The sequence below is a fragment of the Aphelocoma coerulescens genome, unplaced genomic scaffold (genome assembly GCF_041296385.1).
Source record: "Aphelocoma coerulescens isolate FSJ_1873_10779 unplaced genomic scaffold, UR_Acoe_1.0 HiC_scaffold_150, whole genome shotgun sequence".
In the NCBI taxonomy this organism is placed as follows: domain Eukaryota; kingdom Metazoa; phylum Chordata; class Aves; order Passeriformes; family Corvidae; genus Aphelocoma; species Aphelocoma coerulescens.
The window spans coordinates 9,977-30,490 of NW_027183500.1; the positions used below are offsets into that span (position 1 = coordinate 9,977).

The 20,514-nt window shown below is 63.3% G+C and overlaps 1 protein-coding gene across 1 annotated transcript; it reads right to left on the reverse strand.

Moving 5' to 3' along the window:
- Positions 1-98: 98 nt before the first annotated feature.
- On the reverse strand, positions 99-19,714 carry LOC138100872 (26S proteasome regulatory subunit 6B). Its single transcript, XM_068998700.1, has 11 exons — positions 19,610-19,714; positions 18,536-18,634; positions 16,430-16,616; positions 14,854-15,000; positions 11,843-11,952; positions 11,663-11,756; positions 9,866-10,033; positions 7,083-7,159; positions 4,006-4,174; positions 3,067-3,122; positions 99-361 (listed from the first exon to the last, which is right to left on the reverse strand). The coding sequence occupies exons 1-11, from the start codon at positions 19,643-19,645 to the stop codon at positions 248-250; spliced, it is 1,257 nt and encodes a 418-aa protein (XP_068854801.1). The 5' UTR covers positions 19,646-19,714; the 3' UTR covers positions 99-247.
- Positions 19,715-20,514: the final 800 nt, after the last annotated feature.

Genomic DNA, 20,514 nt, shown 5'->3' on the forward strand with positions numbered 1-20,514 from the left:
CCCGAAAACGACCCAAAAACTGTCCCCAAACGGTGCCGAACTCTCCCCAAAGCCGTCTCCAAGTCCTTCCCGGTGTCCCCAAGAAACCCAAACGGCTCTCGCTTCGCTTTCAGCTTTATTTGAACGTCCCCGAGGTGTCCCCAGGGCCACATCCCCAGGCCGGGCCGGTCTCCCCGGGGTGTCCCCGGGGTGTCCCCGAGGTGTCCCCAGGGTGTCCCCAGGGTGTCCCCGAGGTGTCCCCGGGGTGTCACTTGTAGAACTCGTGCTCCTGCTCGTCCTTTTTGATGACGGTCTTGTAGGCCTTCTCGAAGTCCTTGGCCAGCACGATGTACCTGTTCTCCCTGACCGCCAGCATGCCGCCCTGGCCATGGGCACAGCCCGGTCACCTGGGTGGCACCTGGGTGGCACCTGGGACACCTACACTGAGCTACAGCCACACCTGTGCCACCTGAATCACCTGGGTGGCACCTGGGTGTCATCTGTGTCACCTGGGTGTCACCTCCAGTGAGTTACAGCCACACCTGGGTGTCACCTGAATCACCTGGGTGGCACCTGGGTGGCGCCTGTGCCACCTACACTGAGCTACAACCACACCAGTGTCACCTTTGGGTGTCACCTGGGACACCTACACTGAGTTACAGCTACACCTGTGCCACCTGAATCACCTGGGTGGCACCTGGGTGACACCTCCAGTGAGCTACAGCCACACCTATGCCACCTCAATCACCTGGGTGGCACCTGGGTGGCAGCTGGGACACCTACACTGAGCTACAGCCACACCGGTGCCACCTGAATCACCTGGGTGGCACCTGGGTGCCATCTGTGTCACCTGGGTGTCACCTCCAGTGAGCTACAGCCACACCTGGGTGGCACCTGAGTGCCATCTGTGTCACCTGGGTGTCACCTCCAGTGAGCTACAGCCACACCTGGGTCACCTGAATCACCTAGGTGGCACCTCGGTGTCATCTGGGACACCTACACTGAGCTACAACCACACCGGTGTCACCTTTGGGTGTCACCTGGGACACCTACACTGAGTTACAGCCACACCGGTGCCACCTGAACCACCTGGGTGGCACCTGGGTGCCATCTGTGTCACCTGGGTGGCACCTCCAGTGAGTTACAGCCACACCTGGGTGGCACCTGAATCACCTGGGTGGCACCTGGGTGGCACCTGTGCCACCTACACTGAGCTACAACCACACCGGTGTCACCTTTGGGTGTCACCTGGGACACCTACACTGAGTTACAGCTACACCTGTGCCACCTGAATCACCTGGGTGGCACCTGGGTGACACCTCCAGTGAGCTACAGCCACACCTGTGCCACCTAAATCACCTGGGTGGCACCTGGGTGGCAGCTGGGACACCTACACTGAGCTACAGCCACACCGGTGCCACCTGAATCACCTGGGTGGCACCTGGGTGCCATCTGTGTCACCTGGGTGTCACCTCTAGTGAGCTACAGCCACACCTGGGTGGCACCTGAGTCACCGGGGTGGCACCTGGGTGGCACCTGTGTCACCAGGGTGTCACCTCCAGTGAGTTACAGCCACACCTGGGTCACCTGAATCACCTGGGTGGCACCTGGGTGGCACCTGTGCCACCTACACTGAGCTACAACCACACCGGTGTCACCTTTGGGTGTCACCTGGGACACCTACACTGAGCTACAGCCACACCGGTGCCACCTGAATCACCTGGGTGGCACCTGGGTGCCATCTGTGTCACCTGGGTGTCACCTCTAGTGAGCTACAGCCACACCTGGGTGGCACCTGAGTCACCTGGGTGGCACCTGGGTGCCATCTGTGTCACCTGGGTGTCACCTCCAGTGAGTTACAGCCACACCTGGGTGGCACCTGAATCACCTGGGTGGCACCTGAGTGGCAGCTGGGACACCTACACTGAGTTACAACTACACCTGTGCCACCTGAATCACCTGGGTGGCACCTGGGTGGCACCTCCAGTGAGCTACAGCCACACCGGTGCCACCTGAATCACCTGGGTGGCACCTGGGTGGCACCTCCAGTGAGTTACAGCCACACCTGGGTGCCACCTGAATCACCTGGGTGGCACCTGGGTGGCACCTGAGGGTCACCTGGGACACGCTTGGGCACCCACAGCTGCCCCAGTGCCATGGTGACGAGTCCCCAGGGTGTCACCTGTGTCACCCCCAGCCCACGGGCACAGCTCACCTGTACTCCCCCCGGGCTACCTGTGTGCCCTGTCACGCGTCTCACCTGTCCCCAGGTGTGCCCAGGTGTGCCCAGGTGTGCCCAGGTGCTCCCCAGATGCCTCCAGCTGTCCCCAGGTACCCCCCAGGTGCCCCCCAGGTGTGTCCCCAGGTGTCCCAAGGTGCCCCCAGGTGCCTCCCAGGTGTCCCAAGGTGCCCCCAGGTGCCCCCCAGGTGTGTCCCAGGTGTCCCAAGGTGCTCCCAGGTGCCCCCCACCTGTCCCCAGGTGCCCCCAGATGCCCCCAGGTGCCCCCCAGGTACCTCCCAGGTGTCCCAGGTGTGCCCAGGTACCTCCCAAGTGTCCCAAGATGCCCCCAGGTGTGCCTAGGTGCCCCCCAGGTACCTCCCAAGTGCCCCCAGGTGCCCCCCAGGTACCTCCCAGGTACCCCCCAGGTGCCCCCAAGTACCCCCCAGGTGCCCCCAGGTGTGCCCAAGTGCCCCCCACATAAGTCCCAGGTGCCCCCAGGTGCCCCCAAGTGCCCCCAGGTGCCCCCAGGTACCCCCCAGGTGTGCCCAAGTGCCCCCAGGTACCTCCCAGGTACCCCCCAGGTGCCCCCAGGTGTCCCCAGGTGCCTCCAGCTGTGCCCAGGTGCCCCCCAGGTACCTCCCAGGTACCCCCAGGTACCCCCCAGGTGCCCCCAGGTGTGCCCAGGTACCCCCCAGGTACCCCCAGGTACCCCCCAGGTGCCCCCAGGTGTGCCCAAATGCCGCCCACATAAGTCCCAGGTGCCCCCAGGTACTCCCCAGGTGTGCCCAGGTGCCCCCAGGTGCCCCCCCAGGTGCCCTCAGGTGCGCCCAGGTACCCCCCAGGTGCCCCCAGGTGTGCCCGCTCACCTCCTGGCAGATGGAGTTGATGTCGGCCCCCGAGATCTTGTCCGGCCGTGCCACGTCTGGGGCAGGGGTCAAGGTAACGCCTCAGGTGTGCCCAGGTGTGCCCAGGTATGCCCAGGTATGCCCAGGTGTGCCCAGGTGTGCCCCCAAGTTACCCCCCCAACTGCCTCAGGTGTGTCCCCAACCCCCCCAGATGCCCCCAACCCCCCCAGGTGTGCCCCCAACTTACCTCCAGGTGTGCCCAGGTGTGTTCCCAGCCCCGCCAAGCGCCCCCCAGGTGCCCCCTAGGCCTCCCAACTGCCCCCCAGCCCCCCAGGTGCCCCCAGGCGTGCCCAGGTGTGTTCCCAGCTCCTCCAGGTGCCCCCAGGTGCCCCCCAGCCCCCCAGGTGTGTTCCCAGCTCCTCCAGGTGCCCCCCAGGTACCCCCCAGGTGCCCCCCAGGTACCCCCAGGTGCCCCCAGGTGCCCCCCGGTGCCGGATACAATCCTCCAGGTGCCCCCAGGTGCGTTCCCAGCCCCCCCAGGTGCCCCCCAGGTACCCCCAGGTGCCCCCCGGTGCCCCCCGGTGCTGGATACAATCCTCCAGGTGCCCCCAGGTGTGTTCCCAGCCCCCCCAGGTGCCCCCAGGTACCCCCCAGGTGCCCCCCAGGTGCCCCCCAGGTGCCCCCCGGTGCCGGATACAATCCTCCAGGTGCCCCCAGGTGTGTTCCCAGCCCCCCCAGGTGCCCCCAGGTACCCCCCAGGTGCCCCCCAGGTACCCCCCAGGTGCCCCCAGGTGCCCCCCAGGTGCCCCCAGGTGCCCCCAGGTGCCCCCCCGGTGCCCCCCGGTGCCGGATACAATCCTCCAGGTGCCCCCCAGGTGCCCCCAGGTGCCCCCCAGGTGCCCCCCGGTGCCCCCCAGGTGCCCCCCAGGTGCCCCCCAGGTGCCCCCCGGTGCCGGATACAATCCTCCAGGTCGACCTCCTCGGACAGGTTCATTTTGCCGGTGATGGTGGAGAAGATGAGGCGCTTCTGGCGCCGGTCGGGCAGCGGGAACTCGATCTTGCGGTCCAGGCGGCCCGGCCGCAGCAGCGCCGGGTCCAGCGTGTCCGCCCGGTTGGTGGCCATGATCACCTGGGCACACGGGGAGGGGGGTCAGGGGCACACCTGGGCACACCTGGGCACACCTGGGCACACCCTGACCCCTCCAAGATGCACCCAGGACCACCCAGATCCATGGAAACCCCAAAGTTCCCAACCCAGCTGTGCCCAGGTTGGTGGCCACGATCACCTGGAGACACCTGGACCACACCTGGGCACACCTGGGCACACCTGGGCACGCACTGACCCCTCCAAAACCCACCCAGGACCACCCAGATCCATGGGAACCCCAAAGTTCCCAACCCAGCTGTGCCCAGGTGTGCCCAGGTTGGTGGCCAGGATCACCTGGGCACACGGGGAGGGGCCAGGGGCACACCTGGGCACACCTGGGCACACCTGGCCACACCTGGGCACGCCCTGACCCCTCCAAAATCCACCCAGGACCACCCAGATCCATGGAAACCCCAAAGTTCCCAACCCAGGTGTGCCCAGGTTGGTGGCCACGATCACCTGAAGACACCTGGACCACACCTGGGCACACCTGGGCACGCCCTGAGCCCTCCAAGATGCACCCAGGACCACCCAGATCCATGGAAATCCTGAAATTGCCAACCCAGGTGTGCCCAGGTTGGTGGCCACGATCACCTGGGCACACGGGGGGAGGGGTCAGGAGCACACCTGGGCACACCTGGGAACCTCCAGGATGCCCAGGAACCCCAAAATTCCCGACCCAGGTGTGCCCAGGTTGGTGGCCACGATCACCTGGGCACACGGGGAGGGGGCTCAGAGGCACACCTGGGCACACCTGGGCACGCCCTGACCCCTCCAAAATCCACCCAGGACCACCCAGATCCATCGGAACCCTAAAATCCCCAACCCAGGTGTGCCCAGCTGTGCCCAGGTTGGTGGCCACGATCACCTGGAGACACCTGGACCACACCTGGGCACACCTAGGCACACCTGGGCACGCCCTGAGCCCTCCAAAACCCACCCAGGACCACCCAGATCCATGGAAACCCCAAAGTTCCCAACCCAGCTGTGCCCAGGTTGGTGGCCAGGATCACCTGGGCACACGGGGAGGGGTCAGGGGCACACCTGGGCACACCTGGGCACGCCCTGAGCCCTCCAAAACCCACCCAGGACCACCCAGAGCCATGGAAACCCCAAAGTTCCCAACCCAGCTGTGCCCAGGTGTGCCCAGGTTGGTGGCCATGATCACCTGGGCACACGGGGAGGGGTCAGGGGCACACCTGGGCACACCTGGGCACCCCTGGGCACACCCTGAGCCCTCCAAAACCCACCCAGGACCACCCAGATCCATGGAAACCTGAAATTGCCAACCCAGCTGTGCCCAGGTTGGTGGCCACGATCACCTGGGCACACGGGGGGAGGGGTCAGGGGCACACCTGGGCACACCTGGGCACACCTGGGCACACCTGGGCACACCTGGGCACACCCTGAGCCCTCCAAAATCCACCCAGGACCACCCAGATCCATGGAAATCCTGAAATTGCCAACCCAGGTGTGCCCAGGTTGGTGGCCACAATCACCTGGGCACACGGGGGGAGGGGTCAGGGGCACACCTGGGCACACCTGGGCACACCTGGGCACGCCCTGACCCCTCCAAAATCCACCCGGAACCACCCAGATCCATGGGAACCACAAAATTCCTGAGCCAGCTGTGCCCAGGTTGGTGGCCATGATCACCTGGGCACACGGGGAGGGGGCTCAGGGGCACACCTGGGCACACCTGGGCACACCTGGGCACACCTGGGCACACCCTGACCCCTCCAAAATCCACCCAGGACCACCCAGATCCATGGAAATCCTGAAATTGCCAACCCAGGTGTGCCCAGGTTGGTGGCCACGATCACCTGGGCACACGGGGAGAGGGGTCAGGGGCACACCTGGGCACACCTGGGCACGCCCTGAGCCCTCCAAAATCCACCCAGGACCACCCAGATCCATGGAAACCCTAAAATCCCCGACCCAGCTGTGCCCAGGTTGGTGGCCACGATCACCTGGGGACAGGGGAGGGATCAGGAGCCCACCTGGGCACACCTGGGCACACCTGGGCACACCTGGGCACGCCCTGAGCCCTCCAAGATGCACCCAGGACCACCCAGATCCATGGGAACCCCAAAATTCCTGACCCAGCTGTGCCCAGGTGTGCCCAGGTTGGTGGCCATGATCACCTGGGCACACGGGGAGGGGTCAGGGGCACACCTGGGCACACCTGGGCACACCTGGGCACGCCCTGACCCCTCCAAAATCCACCCAGGACCACCCAGATCCATGGAAATCCTGAAATTGCCAACCCAGGTGTGCCCAGGTTGGTGGCCACGATCACCTGGAGACACCTGGACCACACCTGGGCACACCTGGGCACACCTGGGCACGCCCTGACCCCTCCAAAATCCACCCAGGACCACCCAGATCCATGGAAACCCCAAAGTTCCCAACCCAGGTGTGCCCAGGTTGGTGGCCACGATCACCTGGGCACACGGGGAGAGGGGTCAGGGGCACACCTGGGCACACCTGGGCACACCTGGGAACCTCCAGGACGCCCAGGAACCCCAAAATTCCCAACCCAGCTGTGCCCAGGTTGGTGGCCACGATCACATGGAGACACCTGCGCCACACCTGGGCACACCTGGTGCCACCTGCGCACACCTGGGCCACACCCAGGCACACCTGGACCACAGCTGGTCACACCTGGACCACACATGGGGCACACCTGGGTGCACCCAGTGCCACCTGGTGCCACCTGGGTGCACCTGGACCACACCTGGTACCACCTGAACCACCCCTGCGCACACCTGGCGCCACCTGGGCACACCTGGTGCCACCTGGAGCACACCTGGAGCACACCTGGGCACACCTGGTGCCACCTGGTGCCACCTGGGCACACCTGGGCACACCTGGTGCCACCTGGGCGCACCTTGACGTTGACGTTCTGGTCGAATCCGTCCATCTGGTTCAGCAGCTCCAGGAGGATCCGTTGGACCTCGCGGTCGGCTTGGGGCGAAAAGCGGCGATTTTGGGGTCCCCAACCCCACCCAGGTGGCCCCAAACCCACCCAGGTGGCCCCAATCCCACCCAGGTGGCCCCAAACCCACCCAGGTGGCCCCAATCCCACCCAGGTGGCCCCAAACCCCACCCAGGTGGCCCCAATCCCACCCAGGTGGCCCCAATCCCACCCAGGTGGCCCCAAACCCCACCCAGGTGGCCCCAAACTCCACCCAGGTGGCCCCAAACCCCACCCAGGTGGCCCCAAACCCCACCCAGGTGTCCCTGACCTTCACCCTGAGGTTCTCCAGAAGGTTCCTCACCTCCAAATCCCACCAAAAACCCCCAAATTTGACCCCAAACCCCCCCAAACTTGCCCCCAACTGGGACCCCTCCCCGATTTGGGGATCTCTGGGCCCCTCCCAAACCCCAGCACCACCCAAAGGATCCCCAAACCCCACCTTGGTCTTCACCCTGAGGTTCTCCAGAAGCTTCCTCACCCCCAAACCCCACCAAAAACCACCCAAAACCACCCCAAACCCCCCCAAAACCACCCCAAACCCCCCCAAACTTGACCCCAACTGGGACCCCTCCCCAATTCGAGGACCCCTGAACCCCTCCCAAACCCCAGCACCACCCAAAGGGCGCCCAAACCCCACCTTGGTCTTCACCCCGAAGTTCTCCAGAAGATTCCTCACCCCCAAATCCCACCAAAAACCACCCAAACCCCCCCAAAACCACCCCAAACCCCCCCAAACCCCAAACTTGATCCCAACTGGGACCCCTCCCCCAATTTAAGAACCCCTGAACCCCTCCCAAACCCCAGCACCACCCAAAGGATCCCCAAACCCCACCTTGGTCTTCACTCCAAAGTTCTCCAGAAGGTTCCTCACCCCCAAACCCCACCAAAAACCACCCAAAACCCACCCAAACCCCCCCAAAACCACCCCAAACCCCCCCAAACTTGACCCCAACGGGGACCCCTCCCCAATTTAAGGATCCCTGAACCCCTCCCAAACCCCAGCACCACCCAAAGGATCCCCAAACCCCACCTTGGTCTTCACTCCAAAGTTCTCCAGAAGGTTCCTCACCCCCAAATCCCACCAAAAACCCTCAAACCCCCTCAAATTTGACCCAAAATCCCCCCAAACTTGACCCCAACTGGGACCCCTCCCCAATTCGAGGACCCCTGAACCCCTCCCAAACCCCAGCACCACCCAAAGGGCGCCCAAACCCCACCTTGGTCTTCATCCCGAAGTTCTCCAGAAGGTTCCTCACCCCCAAATCCCACCAAAAACCACCCCAAACCCACCCAAACCCCCCCAAAACCACCCCAAACCCCCCCAAACTTGACCCCAACTGGGACCCCTCCCCAATTTAAGGATCCCTGAACCCCTCCCAAACCCCAGCACCACCCAAAGGATCCCCAAACCCCACCTTGGTCTTCACCCTGAGGTTCTCCAGAAGCTTCCTCACCCCCAAACCCCACCAAAAACCACCCAAACCCCCCCAAACCCCAAATTTGACCCCAACTGGGACCCCTCCCCCAATTCGAGGACCCCTGAACCCCTCCCAAACCCCAGCACCACCCAAAGGGCGCCCAAACCCCACCTTGGTCTTCACCCCGAAGTTCTCCAGAAGGTTCCTCACCCCCAAATCCCACCAAAAACCCCGAAATTAGACCCCAAACCACCCAAATTTGACCCCAACTGGGACCCCTCCCCAGTCTGAGAATCCCTGAACCCCTCCCAAACCCCAGCACCACCAAAAGGATCCCCAAACCCCACCTTGGTCTTCACTCCAAAGTTCTCCAGAAGGTTCGTCACCCCCAAACCCCACCAAAAACCCTCAAACCCCCTCAAATTTGACCCAAAATCCCCCCAAACTTGACCCCAACGGGGACCCCTCCCCACTTTGAGAATCCCTGAACCCCTCCCAAACCCCAGCACCACCCAAAGGGCACCCAAACCCTACCTTGGTCTTCACCCCAAAGTTCTCCAGAACGTTCCTCACCCCCAAACCCCACCAAAAACCACCCAAAACCCACCCAAACCCCCCTAAAACCACCCCAAACCCCCCCAAACTTGACCCCAACTGGGACCCCTCCCCAATTTAAGGATCCCTGAACCCCTCCCAAACCCCAGCACCACCCAAAGGATCCCCAAACCCCACCTTGGTCTTCACCCTGAGGTTCTCCAGAAGCTTCCTCACCCCCAAACCCCACCAAAAACCACCCAAAACCCACCCAAACCCCCCCAAAACCACCCCAAACTCCCCCAAACTTGCCCCCAACAGGGACCCCTCCCCAATTCGAGGACCCCTGAACCCCTCCCAAACCCCAGCACCACCCAAAGGGCGCCCAAACCCCACCTTGGTCTTCACCCCGAAGTTCTCCAGAAGGTTCCTCACCCCCAAACCCCACCAAAAACCACCCAAAACCCACCCAAACCCCCCCAAAACCACCCCAAACCCCCCCAAACTTGACCCCAACAGGGACCCCTCCCCAATTCGAGGACCCCTGAACCCCTCCCAAACCCCAGCACCACCCAAAGGATCCCCAAACCCCACCTTGGTCTTCACCCCAAAGTTCTCCAGAAGCTTCCTCACCCCCAAACCCCCCCAAACCACCCAAAACCCACCCAAACCACCCCAAACCCCCCCAAACTTGCCCCCAACGGGGACCCCTCCCCGATGTGGGGGGTCCCGGCCCCTCACCCCCGGTCTGGGCGTCGAAGCGCTTGGTGGCGATGGCGTCGATCTCGTCGATGAAGATGATGGCGGGCGCGTTCTCCTTGGCCAGGCGGAAGACGTCGCGCACCATCCGCGGGCCCTCGCCCAGGTACTTCTGCACGAACTCGGAGCCCACCACGCGGATGAAGGCGGCTGCGGAAAAACCCCCGGGAATTCGGCATCGGGACCACCCGGCAACCCCGCCGGGAAGCCGCGGAGATGGCCGAGAACCATGAGATGTCTCCAGGAACACCGAAAGTCTCACTGGGAGCAGCAAAAATCCCACCGGGAGCCCCAAAAATCCAACCAGGAAGCCATGGAGAGCAGCAGGAACCTCAAAATCACCACCAGGAACCCCAAAAATCCCACTGGGAGCCCCAAAATCCAACCAGGAAGCCATGGAGACCACCAGGAACTCATGGAGAGCAGCAGGAACTCCAAAACATCTCCAGGAACCCCAAAAATCCCACTGGGAGCCCCAAAAATCCAACCAGAAACCCTTGGAGAGCACCAGGAACCCATGGAGACCACCAGGAAACCCAAAATATCTCCAGGAACCCCAAAATCCCATCAGGAACCCCAAAATCCCACCAGGAGCCCCAAAATCCAACCAGGAAGCCATGGAGACCACCAGGAACCCATGGAGAGCAGCAGGAACCTCAAAATCACCACCAGGAACCCCAAAAATCCCACTGGGAGCCCCAAAAATCCAACCAGGAAGCCATGGAGAGCACCAGGAACCCATGGAGACCACCAGGAAACCCAAAATATCTCCGGGAACCCCAAAATCCCATCAGGAACCCCAAAATCCCACCGGGAGCCCCAAAAATCCAATCAGGAAGCCATGGAGAGCACCAGAAACCCCAAAATGTCATCAGGAACCCCGAAATCCCACTGGGAGCCCCAAAAATCCAACCAGAAACCCTTGGAGAGCACCAGGAACTCCAAAACATCTCCAGGAACCCCAAAAATCCCACTGGGAGCCCCAAAAATCCCACTGGGAGCCCCAAAATCCAACCAGGAAGCCATGGAGAGCACCAGAAACTCCAAAACATCTCCAGGAACCCCAAAATCCCACTGGGAACCCCAAAATCCCACCAGGAACCCATGGAGAGCACCAGAAACTCCAAAACATCTCCAGGAACCCCAAAATCCCACTGGGAACCCCAAAAATCCCACCAGGAACCCGTGGAAAGCACCAGAAACCCCAAAATGTCATCAGGAACCCCGAAATCCCACTGGGAGCCCCAAAAATCCCACTGGGAGCCCTAAAATCCCACCAGGAACCCATGGAGAGCACCGAGAACCCCAAAACATCTCCAGGAACCCCAAAAAATCCCACCAAGAACCCCAAAACATCTCCAAGAACCCCCAAAACCCCACCAGGAACCCCCAAAACCCCACTAGGAACCTTTGGAGACCCCCAGGACCTCACGCAACCCCTCCCCCGCCCCCCAACCCCCACCTCCATCCCAAAGTTCTCCAGAAGGTTCCTCACCCCCAACCCCCACCCTGGGACACCCCAACCCCCACCCTGGGGGGCTCCAGGTGCTCCCTGACCCCTCCCCAAACCCCGGGACCACCCAAGGTGTCCCCAAATTCCCCCCAGGTGCTCCTTGACCTCCAGCCTGAAGTTCTCCAGAACGTTCCTCACCCCAAAAACCACCAAACCCAACCCCCCCCAAAACAGGACACCCCAACCCCCACCCTGGGGGTCTCCAGGTGGTCCCCCAGCCCCACCCAAAGCCCCCCGAGACCCCTCTGAGCCCCCCAGGAGCTCACCCGTGGTGTGGTGGGCCACGGCCTTGGCCAGCATGGTCTTGCCGCAGCCGGGGGGGCCGTACATGAGCACCCCCCGGGGGGGGTCGATGCCGATCTGGGGAGGGGGAGGGGACGCGGGTGAGGTCACCTGGAGGTCCCCGAGGTCACCTGGAGGTCCCCGAGGTCCCCTGGAGGTCCCACCTGTTTGTAGAGCTCGAAGTGGGTGAGGGGCAGCTCGACGGCCTCGCGCACCTCCTGCTTCTGGATGTCCATGCCGCCGATGTCGGCGTACACCACGTCCGGCTTCTGGTCTGGGGGGGGCAGCCGGGGGTCAGCTGGGGGCTACTGGGACCAGTTCGGGTCAACTGGGAGATACTGGGACCAGTTCAGGTCAACTGGGATCAGCTCGGGTCAACTGGGGTCAATGGTGGTCAACGGCGCTTGACCAAGGGTTGACCAAGAAGTCACCACCACGGCCGGCTTCTGGTCTGGGGGGGCAGCCAGGGGTCAGCTGGGAGATACTGGGACCAGTTTGGGTCAACTGCGGGCAACTGGGATCAACTGGGATCAACGGCGGTCAACAGCGCTTGACCAAGAGTTGACCAAGAAGTCACCACCATGTCCGGCTTCAGGTCTGGGGGGCAGCCGGGGGTCAGCTGGGGGCTACTGGGACCAGTTTGGGTCAACTGGGGGATACTGGGACCAGTTCAGGTCAACTGGGATCAGCTGGGGTCAACTGGGGTCAATGGTGGTCAACGGCGCTTGACCAAGGGTTGACCAAGAAGTCACCACCACATCCGGCTTCTGGTCTGGGGGGGCAGCCAGGGGTCAGCTGGGGGCTACTGGGACCAGTTTGGGTCAACTGGGAGCTACTGGGATCAACTGGGATCAACTGGAGTCAGCTCGGATCAATGGTGGTCAACAGCGCTTGACCAAGGGTTGACCAAGAAGTCACCACCACGGCCGGCTTCTGGTCTGGGGGTCAGCCAGGGGTCAGCTGGGAGATACTGGGACCAGTTTGGGTCAACTGCGGGCAACTGGGATCAATTGGGATGAACTGGGGTCAACTGGGATCAACTGGGGTCAATGGCGGTCAACAACAGTTGACCAAGGGTTGACCAAGAAGTCACCACCACGGCCGGCTTCTGGTCTGGGGGGAGCAGCCGGGGGTCAGCTGGGGGCTACTGGGACCAGTTTGGGTCAACTGGGGGATACTGGGACCAGTTCAGGTCAACTGGGATCAGCTGGGGTCAAGTGGGGTCAATGGTGGTCAACGGCGCTTGACCAAGGGTTGACCAAGAAGTCACCACCACATCCGGCTTCTGGTCTGGGGGAGCAGCCAGGGGTCAGCTGGGAGATACTGGGACCAGTTTGGGTCAACTGCAGGCAACTGGGATCAACTGGGATCAACTGGGATCAACTGGAGTCAACTGGAGTCAATGGTGGTCAACGGCACTTGACCAAGGGTTGACGAAGAAGTCAGCACCACGGCCGGCTTCTGGTCTGGGGGGGCAGCCAGGGGTCAGCTGGGGGCTACTGGGACCAGTTCAGGTCAACTGGGATCAGCTGGGGTCAACTGGGGTCAATGGTGGTCAACGGCGTTTGACCAAGGGTTGACCAAGAAGTCACCACCACGGCCGGTTTCTGGTCTGGGGGGGCAGCCGGGGGCTACTGCGACCAGTTCAGGTCAACTGGGGGCTACTGGGACCAGTTCGGGTCAACTGGGATTAACTGGGATTAACTGGGATGAACAGGGGTCAACTGGAGTCAACTGGGATCAATGGCGGTCAACAGCGCTTGACCAAGGATTGACCAAGAAGTCACCACCACAGCCGGCTTCTGGTCTGGGGGGGGCAGCCAGGGGTCAGCTGGGGGCTACTGGGACCAGTTTGGGTCAACTGGGAGCTACTGGGATCAACTGGGATCAACTGGAGTCAACTGGAGTCAATGGCGGTTAACAACAGTTGACGAACGGTTGACCAAGAAGTCACCACCACGGCCGGCTTCTGGTCTGGGGGGGCAGACGGGGGCTACTGGGAGATACTGGGACCAGTCTGAGTTAACTGGGAGACACTGGAACCAGTTCAGGTCAACTGGGATCAGCTGGGGTCAACTGGGGTCAATGGCGCTTGACCAAACGTTGACCAAGAAGTCACCACCACGGCCGGCTTCTGGTCTGGGGGTCAGCCAGGGGTCAACTGGGAGATACTGGGACCAGTTTGGGTCAACTGCAGGCAACTGGGATCAACTGGGATGAACTGGGATCAACTGGAGTCAACTGGAGTCAATGGCGGTCAACAACAGTTGACCAAGGGTTGACCAAGAAGTCACCACCACAGCCGGCTTCTGGTCTGGGGGGGCAGCCAGGGGTCAGCTGGGGGCTACTGGGACCAGTTTGGGTCAACTGGGAGCTACTGGGACCAGTTTGGGTCAACTGGGATTAACTGGAGTCAACTGGGATCAGCTGGGGTCAACTGGGATCAATGGCGGTCAACAGCACTTGACCAAGGGTTGACCAAGAAGTCACCACCACGTCCGGCTTCTGGTCTGGGGGCGCAGCCGGGGGTCAGCTGGCGGCTACTGGGACCAGTTCAGGCCAGCTGGGGGATACTGGGACCAGTTCAGGTCAACTGGCGGCTATTGGGACCAACTGGGATGAAGTGGGATCAACTGGGATCAACTGGAATCAAAAGGGAACAACTCCAGGTGACCCCGGGTGACCCCAGGTGCACCCAGGTGACGTTTGATGACCCCAAGACGACTCCAACCAACATTCCATGACCCCAAATGACCCCAAACAACCCCAAATGACGTTTTATGGACCCCAGGAGCCGTTTCACGACCCCAGGTGTGCCCAGGTGTGCCCAGGTGGCCCCAGGTGCACCCGGTGACGTTTGATGACCCCAAGATGACTCCAACCAATGTTCCGTGACCCCACATGACCCCAAATGACGTTTTATGGGCCCCAGGAGCTGTTTCGCGACCCCAGGTGACCCCAGGTGTGCCCAGGTGTGCCTAGGTGTGCCCAGGTGACCCCAGGTGTGCCCAGGTGCACCCAGGTGACGTTTGATGACCCCAAGATGACTCCAACCAACGTTCCCTGACCCCGTGATGACCCCAAATGACGTTTTATGGGCCCCAGGAGCTGTTTCGTGACCCCAGGTGTGCCCAGGTGTGCCCAGGTGTGCCCAGGTGTGCCCAGGTGGCCTCACCTGAGGTGAGCATCATGATGCTGCTGTCGGCCTCGGGCGGCAGGACGTCCACCAGGGCGTTGCTGTGCTTGTGCAGCGCCACCGACGCGTTGGGCTTGAGCAGCTCGCGGTCGATGGTGCTCAGGATGCGCACGTAGTAGTTGGAACCTGCCGGGGACACGCCTGGGGCTCACCTGGGGCTCACCTGGGGCTCACCTGGGGCAGGTGAGAGCCCGGGGAGCCGGCCCGGGCACGGCCGGAAGGGCCACGGGCAGCCGCGGGCAGCGCCAGGCCTCGGGTCGGTTCCTACGGCCCAGGAAGTTCCATCGCCACGTCCTCACCACGCCCAGGTGGCCCCAAGGTGACCCCTCAGGTGACCCCTCAGGTGTTCCCAACCTCACCTGGGCGACCCCAAGGTGTTCCCAACCTCACCTGGTCACTCGTGGTCACCTCTAAATTCTGTGTCCACCTCACCTGGTCACTCGTGGTCATCTCCAGACCTTCCCTGTCCATCCCAGTGTCCACAGCAGCTCCATCCCCACGTCCTCACCACCCCCAGATGACCTCTCAGGTGACCCTCAACGTCACCTGGGTGACCCCAAGGTGACCCCACCTCACCTGGTCACTCATGGTCATCTCCAGACCTTCCCTGTCCATCCCAGTGTCCACAACAGCTCCATCCCCGTGTCCTCACCACGCCCAGGTGGCCCCAAGGTGACCCCTCAGGTGACCCCTCAGGTGTTCCCAACCTCACCTGGGTGACCCCAAAGTGACCCCACCTCACCTGGTCACTCGTGGTCATCTCCAGACCTTCCAACTCCATCCCAGTGTCCACAACAGGGTCGGTTTTGTGTCCTCACCGCCCCCAGGTGACCTCACAGGTGACCCTCGACCTCACCTGGGTGACCACATCTCACCTGGTCACCTCTGAACTGGGTTCACTCACCTGTGCTGGACCTCACAATGACCATGGTCTGGTCAGCAACCTCCGATGGCCAACTGGACACTCCCAACCCATGGCCTCACCTATCCCAGGTATCTCCAGGTGTACCCAGGTGTGCCCAGGTGTGTGCCCAGGTGTGCCCAGGTGTGCCCAGGTGTGTCACTCACCTGTGCTGGACCCAACCATGGCCGTGTTCTGCTCCACGGCCTCCAGGAACTGCCCGATGACCAACTGGACACTCCCAACCCATGGCCCCACCTCTCCCAGGTATCTCCAGGTGTGCCCCCAGGTGTGCCCAGGTGTGCCCAGGTGTGCCCAGGTGTGTCACTCACCTGTGCTGGACCCAACCATGGCCGTGTTCTGCTCCACGGCCTCCAGGAACTGCCCGATCACCAACTGGACACTCCCAACCCATGGCCCCACCTCTCCCAGGTATCTCCAGGTGTGCCCAGGTGTGCCCAGGTGTGCCCCCAGGTGTGCCCCCAAGTGTGCCCACTCACCTGTGCTGGACCTCACAATGACCATGGTCTGGTCAGCAGCCTCCGATGACCAACTGGACACTCCCAACCCATGGCCCCACCTCTCCCAGGTATCTCCAGGCGTACCCAGGTGTGCCCAGGTGTGCGCCCAGGTGTGCCCAGGTGTGTCACTGACCCGTGGTGGAGCCCACGATGGCCGTGTTCTGGTCGACGGCCTCCAGGAACTGCCCGATGACCAGCGGGATGCTCTGGATGCGCTTGACCTCCTCCTGGGCGTGCAGGAACTCCTTCTTGAGGTTCCTCTGCTCGTCCTTGATGTACTCCTCCTGCACCTCCAGGAACTCCAGCTCCTGCTGCAGCTTCTGCAGGGGCAACAGGTGGGACAGGTGAGACAGGTGGGACACCTGAGGGACACCTGAGACACCTGAAGGACACCTCAGGGGCACCTGAGACACCTGAGGGACACCTGAGGGACATCGGGCACACGGCAGGGGCCCAGCTCCTCCTGCACCTCCAGGAACTCCAGCTCCTGCTGCAGCTTCTGCAGGGGAGACAGGTGGGACAGGTGGGACAGGTGGGACAGGTGGGACACCTGAGGGACACCTGAGACACCTGGGGGACACCTGAGACACCTGAGGGAGACCTGAGGGACACCTGGGACACCTAAGGGACACCTGAGGGACACCTGAGGGACATCGGGGACACCTGAGACACCTGAGGGAGACCTGAGGGACACCTGAGGGACACCTGAGACATCTGAGGGACACCTGAGGGACACCTGAGGGACACCTGAGGGACACCTGAGACACCTGAGGGACACCTGAGGGACACCTGAGGGACACCTGAGGGACACCTGAGGGACATCGGGCACACGGCAGGGGCCCAGCTCCTCCTGCACCTCCAGGAACTCCAGCTCCTGCTGCAGCTTCTGCAGGGGGGACAGGTGGGACAGGTGGGACAGGTGAGACACCTGAGGGACATCGGGGACACCTGAGGGACATCACAGACACCTGAGGGACACCTGAGGGACACCTGAGGGACATCGGGGACACCTGAGGGACACCTGAGAGACACCTGAGGGACACCTGAGACATCTGAGGGACACCTGAAGGACACCTGAGGGACACCTGAGACATCTGAGGGACACCTGAGACACCTGAGGGACACCTGAGGGACATCGGGCACACGGCAGGGGCCCAGCTCCTCCTGCACCTCCAGGAACTCCAGCTCCTGCTGCAGCTTCTGCAGGGGGGACAGGTGAGACAGGTGAGGGACATTGGGGACACCTGAGGGACACCTGAGACACCTCAGGGACACCTGAACGACACCTGAGGGACACCTGGGACATCTGAGGGACACCTGAAAGACACCTGAGGGACACCTGAGGGACATCTGAGGGACATCACAGACACCTGAGGGACACCTGAGGGACACCTGGCACACGGTGGGGGCCGAGCTCCTCCTGCACCTCCAGGAACTTCGGTTCCTGCAGGTGAGCCCAGGTGCACCCAGGTGCACCCAGGTGTGCCCCAGGTGACCCCAGGTGTGCCCCAGGTAACCCCAGGTGTGCCCAGGTGTGTCCCAGGTGCACCCAGGTGCCCCCAGGTGTGCTCCAGGTGACCCCAGGTGTGCCCCAGGTGTGCCCAGGTGTGCCCTGGGTGCCTCCAGGTGAGCCCAGGTGTGCCCCAGGTGCCCCCAGGTGTGCCCAGGTGTGCCCAGGTGTCACCTGGGACCCATCAGGGCCACGCGGGGGGCGAGGTCTCCCCTGGTCCCGGGGCTTCGTCGCACCTGGAGCTGCTCCCGGCTGCGTTTGGCACCTGGAGGTTCCACCTGGGCCTTGTCCCACCTGGAATTTCCCACCTTGATTCCCTCACCGGAATTTCCCACCTGGATTTTCCCACCTGGAATTTCCCCCCTGGGTTCTCCCACCTGTCCCTTTTCTCACCTGTCCCAGGTCAGCCTCACCATGTACCCCCCAGTACGGCCCATCCCCATCCCCCACCTGTCCCCAGGTGAGCCTCACCTGTCCCTCACCTGTCCCAGGCGTCTCTCACCTGTCCCAGGTGAGTCTCACCTTGTACCGGCTGTACCGGTGTCTGTCCCTCACCTGTCCCAGGTGTCTCTCACCTGTCCCCCCTCACCTGTCCCCCTTTATCTCACCTTGTACCGGCTGTACCGGCCATTCCCACCCCTCACCTGTCCCCCCTCACCTGTCCCAGGTGAGTCTCACCTGTCCCTCACCTGTCCCTCACCTGTCCCCACCTGTCCCCCCCCATCTCACCTTGTACCGGCTGTACAGATCCTCCAGGTCCTCGGGCTCCGGCACCAGGAAGGAGAGGCCGGGCGGCTGCCGGGGGGCGGCCGAGGCCGGGACATCGTCCTGGGGGGGACAGGTGGGGACAGGTGAGGGACAGGTGAGGGGCAGGTGAGACCCCAAAAATCCCCCCAAAAATTCCCGTTAAAAATGAACAAAAACGGCCCCAAAATGCTCCAAATCCACCCCAAAATCACTGAAAAGTGACACAGCGCCCCCTGCTGGATGCACCTGGGGCTGGGACAGGTGAGACCCCAAAAAACCCCCCCAAAAAAAACCCCCAAAAAAACCCAAAATCCACCCAAAAAATTCCCATTAAAAATGAACAAAACCGGCCCCAAAATGCTCCAAATTCGCCCCAAAATCACTGGGAAACAGCAGAGCGCCCCCTGCTGGACGAAGCCGGGACAGGTGAGACTCCAAAAAACCCCAAAAATCCCCGAAATGCCCCCAAAATCCACCCAAAAAATCCCCTTAAAAATGAACAAAACCGGCCCCAAAATGCTCCAAATTCGTCCCAAAATCACCGGGAAACAGCACAGCGCCCCCTGCTGGACGGAGCCGGGACAGGTGGGGGGGGAAGCACCCAAAAACGGGGGGAGGGGGGACCCAAAAATGAGAGGGGGGGGCGGAACCACCCAAAAAAGGCGGGGGGGGGGAGCACCCAAAAATTGGGGTCCGGACCCAAAACCGAAGTGGGGGAGGGGCACCCGAGGGCGCCCTGGGCGGGGCCACGCCCCCCTTTTTAGGGGGGGGGGAGGTGGGCGCCGCTCCCCCCTCCCCCCCCACCCAGTGGTGGCTCCCAAAAGGGGGGCGGAGCCAAACCCGGAAGTGGGCGGGGCCTGAAGGGGGGCGCTCCCCAAAAGCCCGCGCGGGCCCCTCCCCCCCCCCCCCGCCCCCGGGGGGTCCTTTGGGTGCCCCCCCCCATTCCCGACCCCCCCCCGAGGGTTTTGGGGACCCCCGGGGGGGTTTTGGGGACCCCCGGGGGGGTTTTGGGGACCCCCGGGGCTTTGGGGACCCCCCGGGCCCCTCCCCCCGCACCTGCGGCTTCTCCCCGAGCAGCCCCAGCTCCTCCATCGTGACGGCGCGCTCCGCCGGTGACGTCACACGCAGCGCCACGGCGCGCCGCGATGACGTCAGGACGTAGCCCCGCCCACGCGGCGGCTGCCGGGGCCTGCGCGGCGCTCCCAGTTCGGCCCAGTTCGGCCCAGTTCGGCCCAGTCCGGCCCAGTCCGGCCCAGTTCGGCCCAGTCCGGCCCAGTCCGGCCCAGTCCGGCCCAGTCCGGCCCAGTTCGGCCCAGTCCGGCCCAGTCCGGCCCAGTTCGGCCCAGTTCGGCCCAGTCCGGCCCAGTGCCCCCTCCCAGTGCTCCCAGTTCGGCCCAGTTCGGCCCAGTCCGGCCCAGTCCGGCCCAGTCCGGCCCAGTGCCCCCTCCCAGTGCTCCCAGTCCGGCCTAGTGCCCCCTCCCAGTGCTCCCAGTTCGGCCCAGTTCGGCCCAGTCCGGCCCAGTCCGGCCCAGTGCCCCCTCCCAGTGCTCCCAGTCCGGCCCAGTTCGGCCCAGTCCGGCCCAGTCCGGCCCAGTGCCCCCTCCCAGTGCTCCCAGTCCGGCCCAGTTCGGCCCAGTCCGGCCCAGTCCGGCCCAGTGCCCCCTCCCAGTGCTCCCAGTCCGGCCTAGTGCCCCCTCCCAGTGCTCCCAGTCCGGCCCAGTCCGGCCCAGTCCGGCCCAGTTCGGCCCAGTGCCCCCTCCCAGTGCTCCCAGTTCGGCCCAGTGCTCCCAGTTCGGCCCAGTCCGGCCCAGTTCATCCCAGTTCGGCCCAGTGCCCCTCCCAGTTCGGCCCAGTGCCCCCCAGTGCCCCTCCTAGTGCTCCCAGTCCGGCCCAGTTCGGCCCAGTTCAGCCCAGTCCGGCCCAGTTCAGCCCCGTTCGGCCCAGTTCATGCCAGTTCGGCC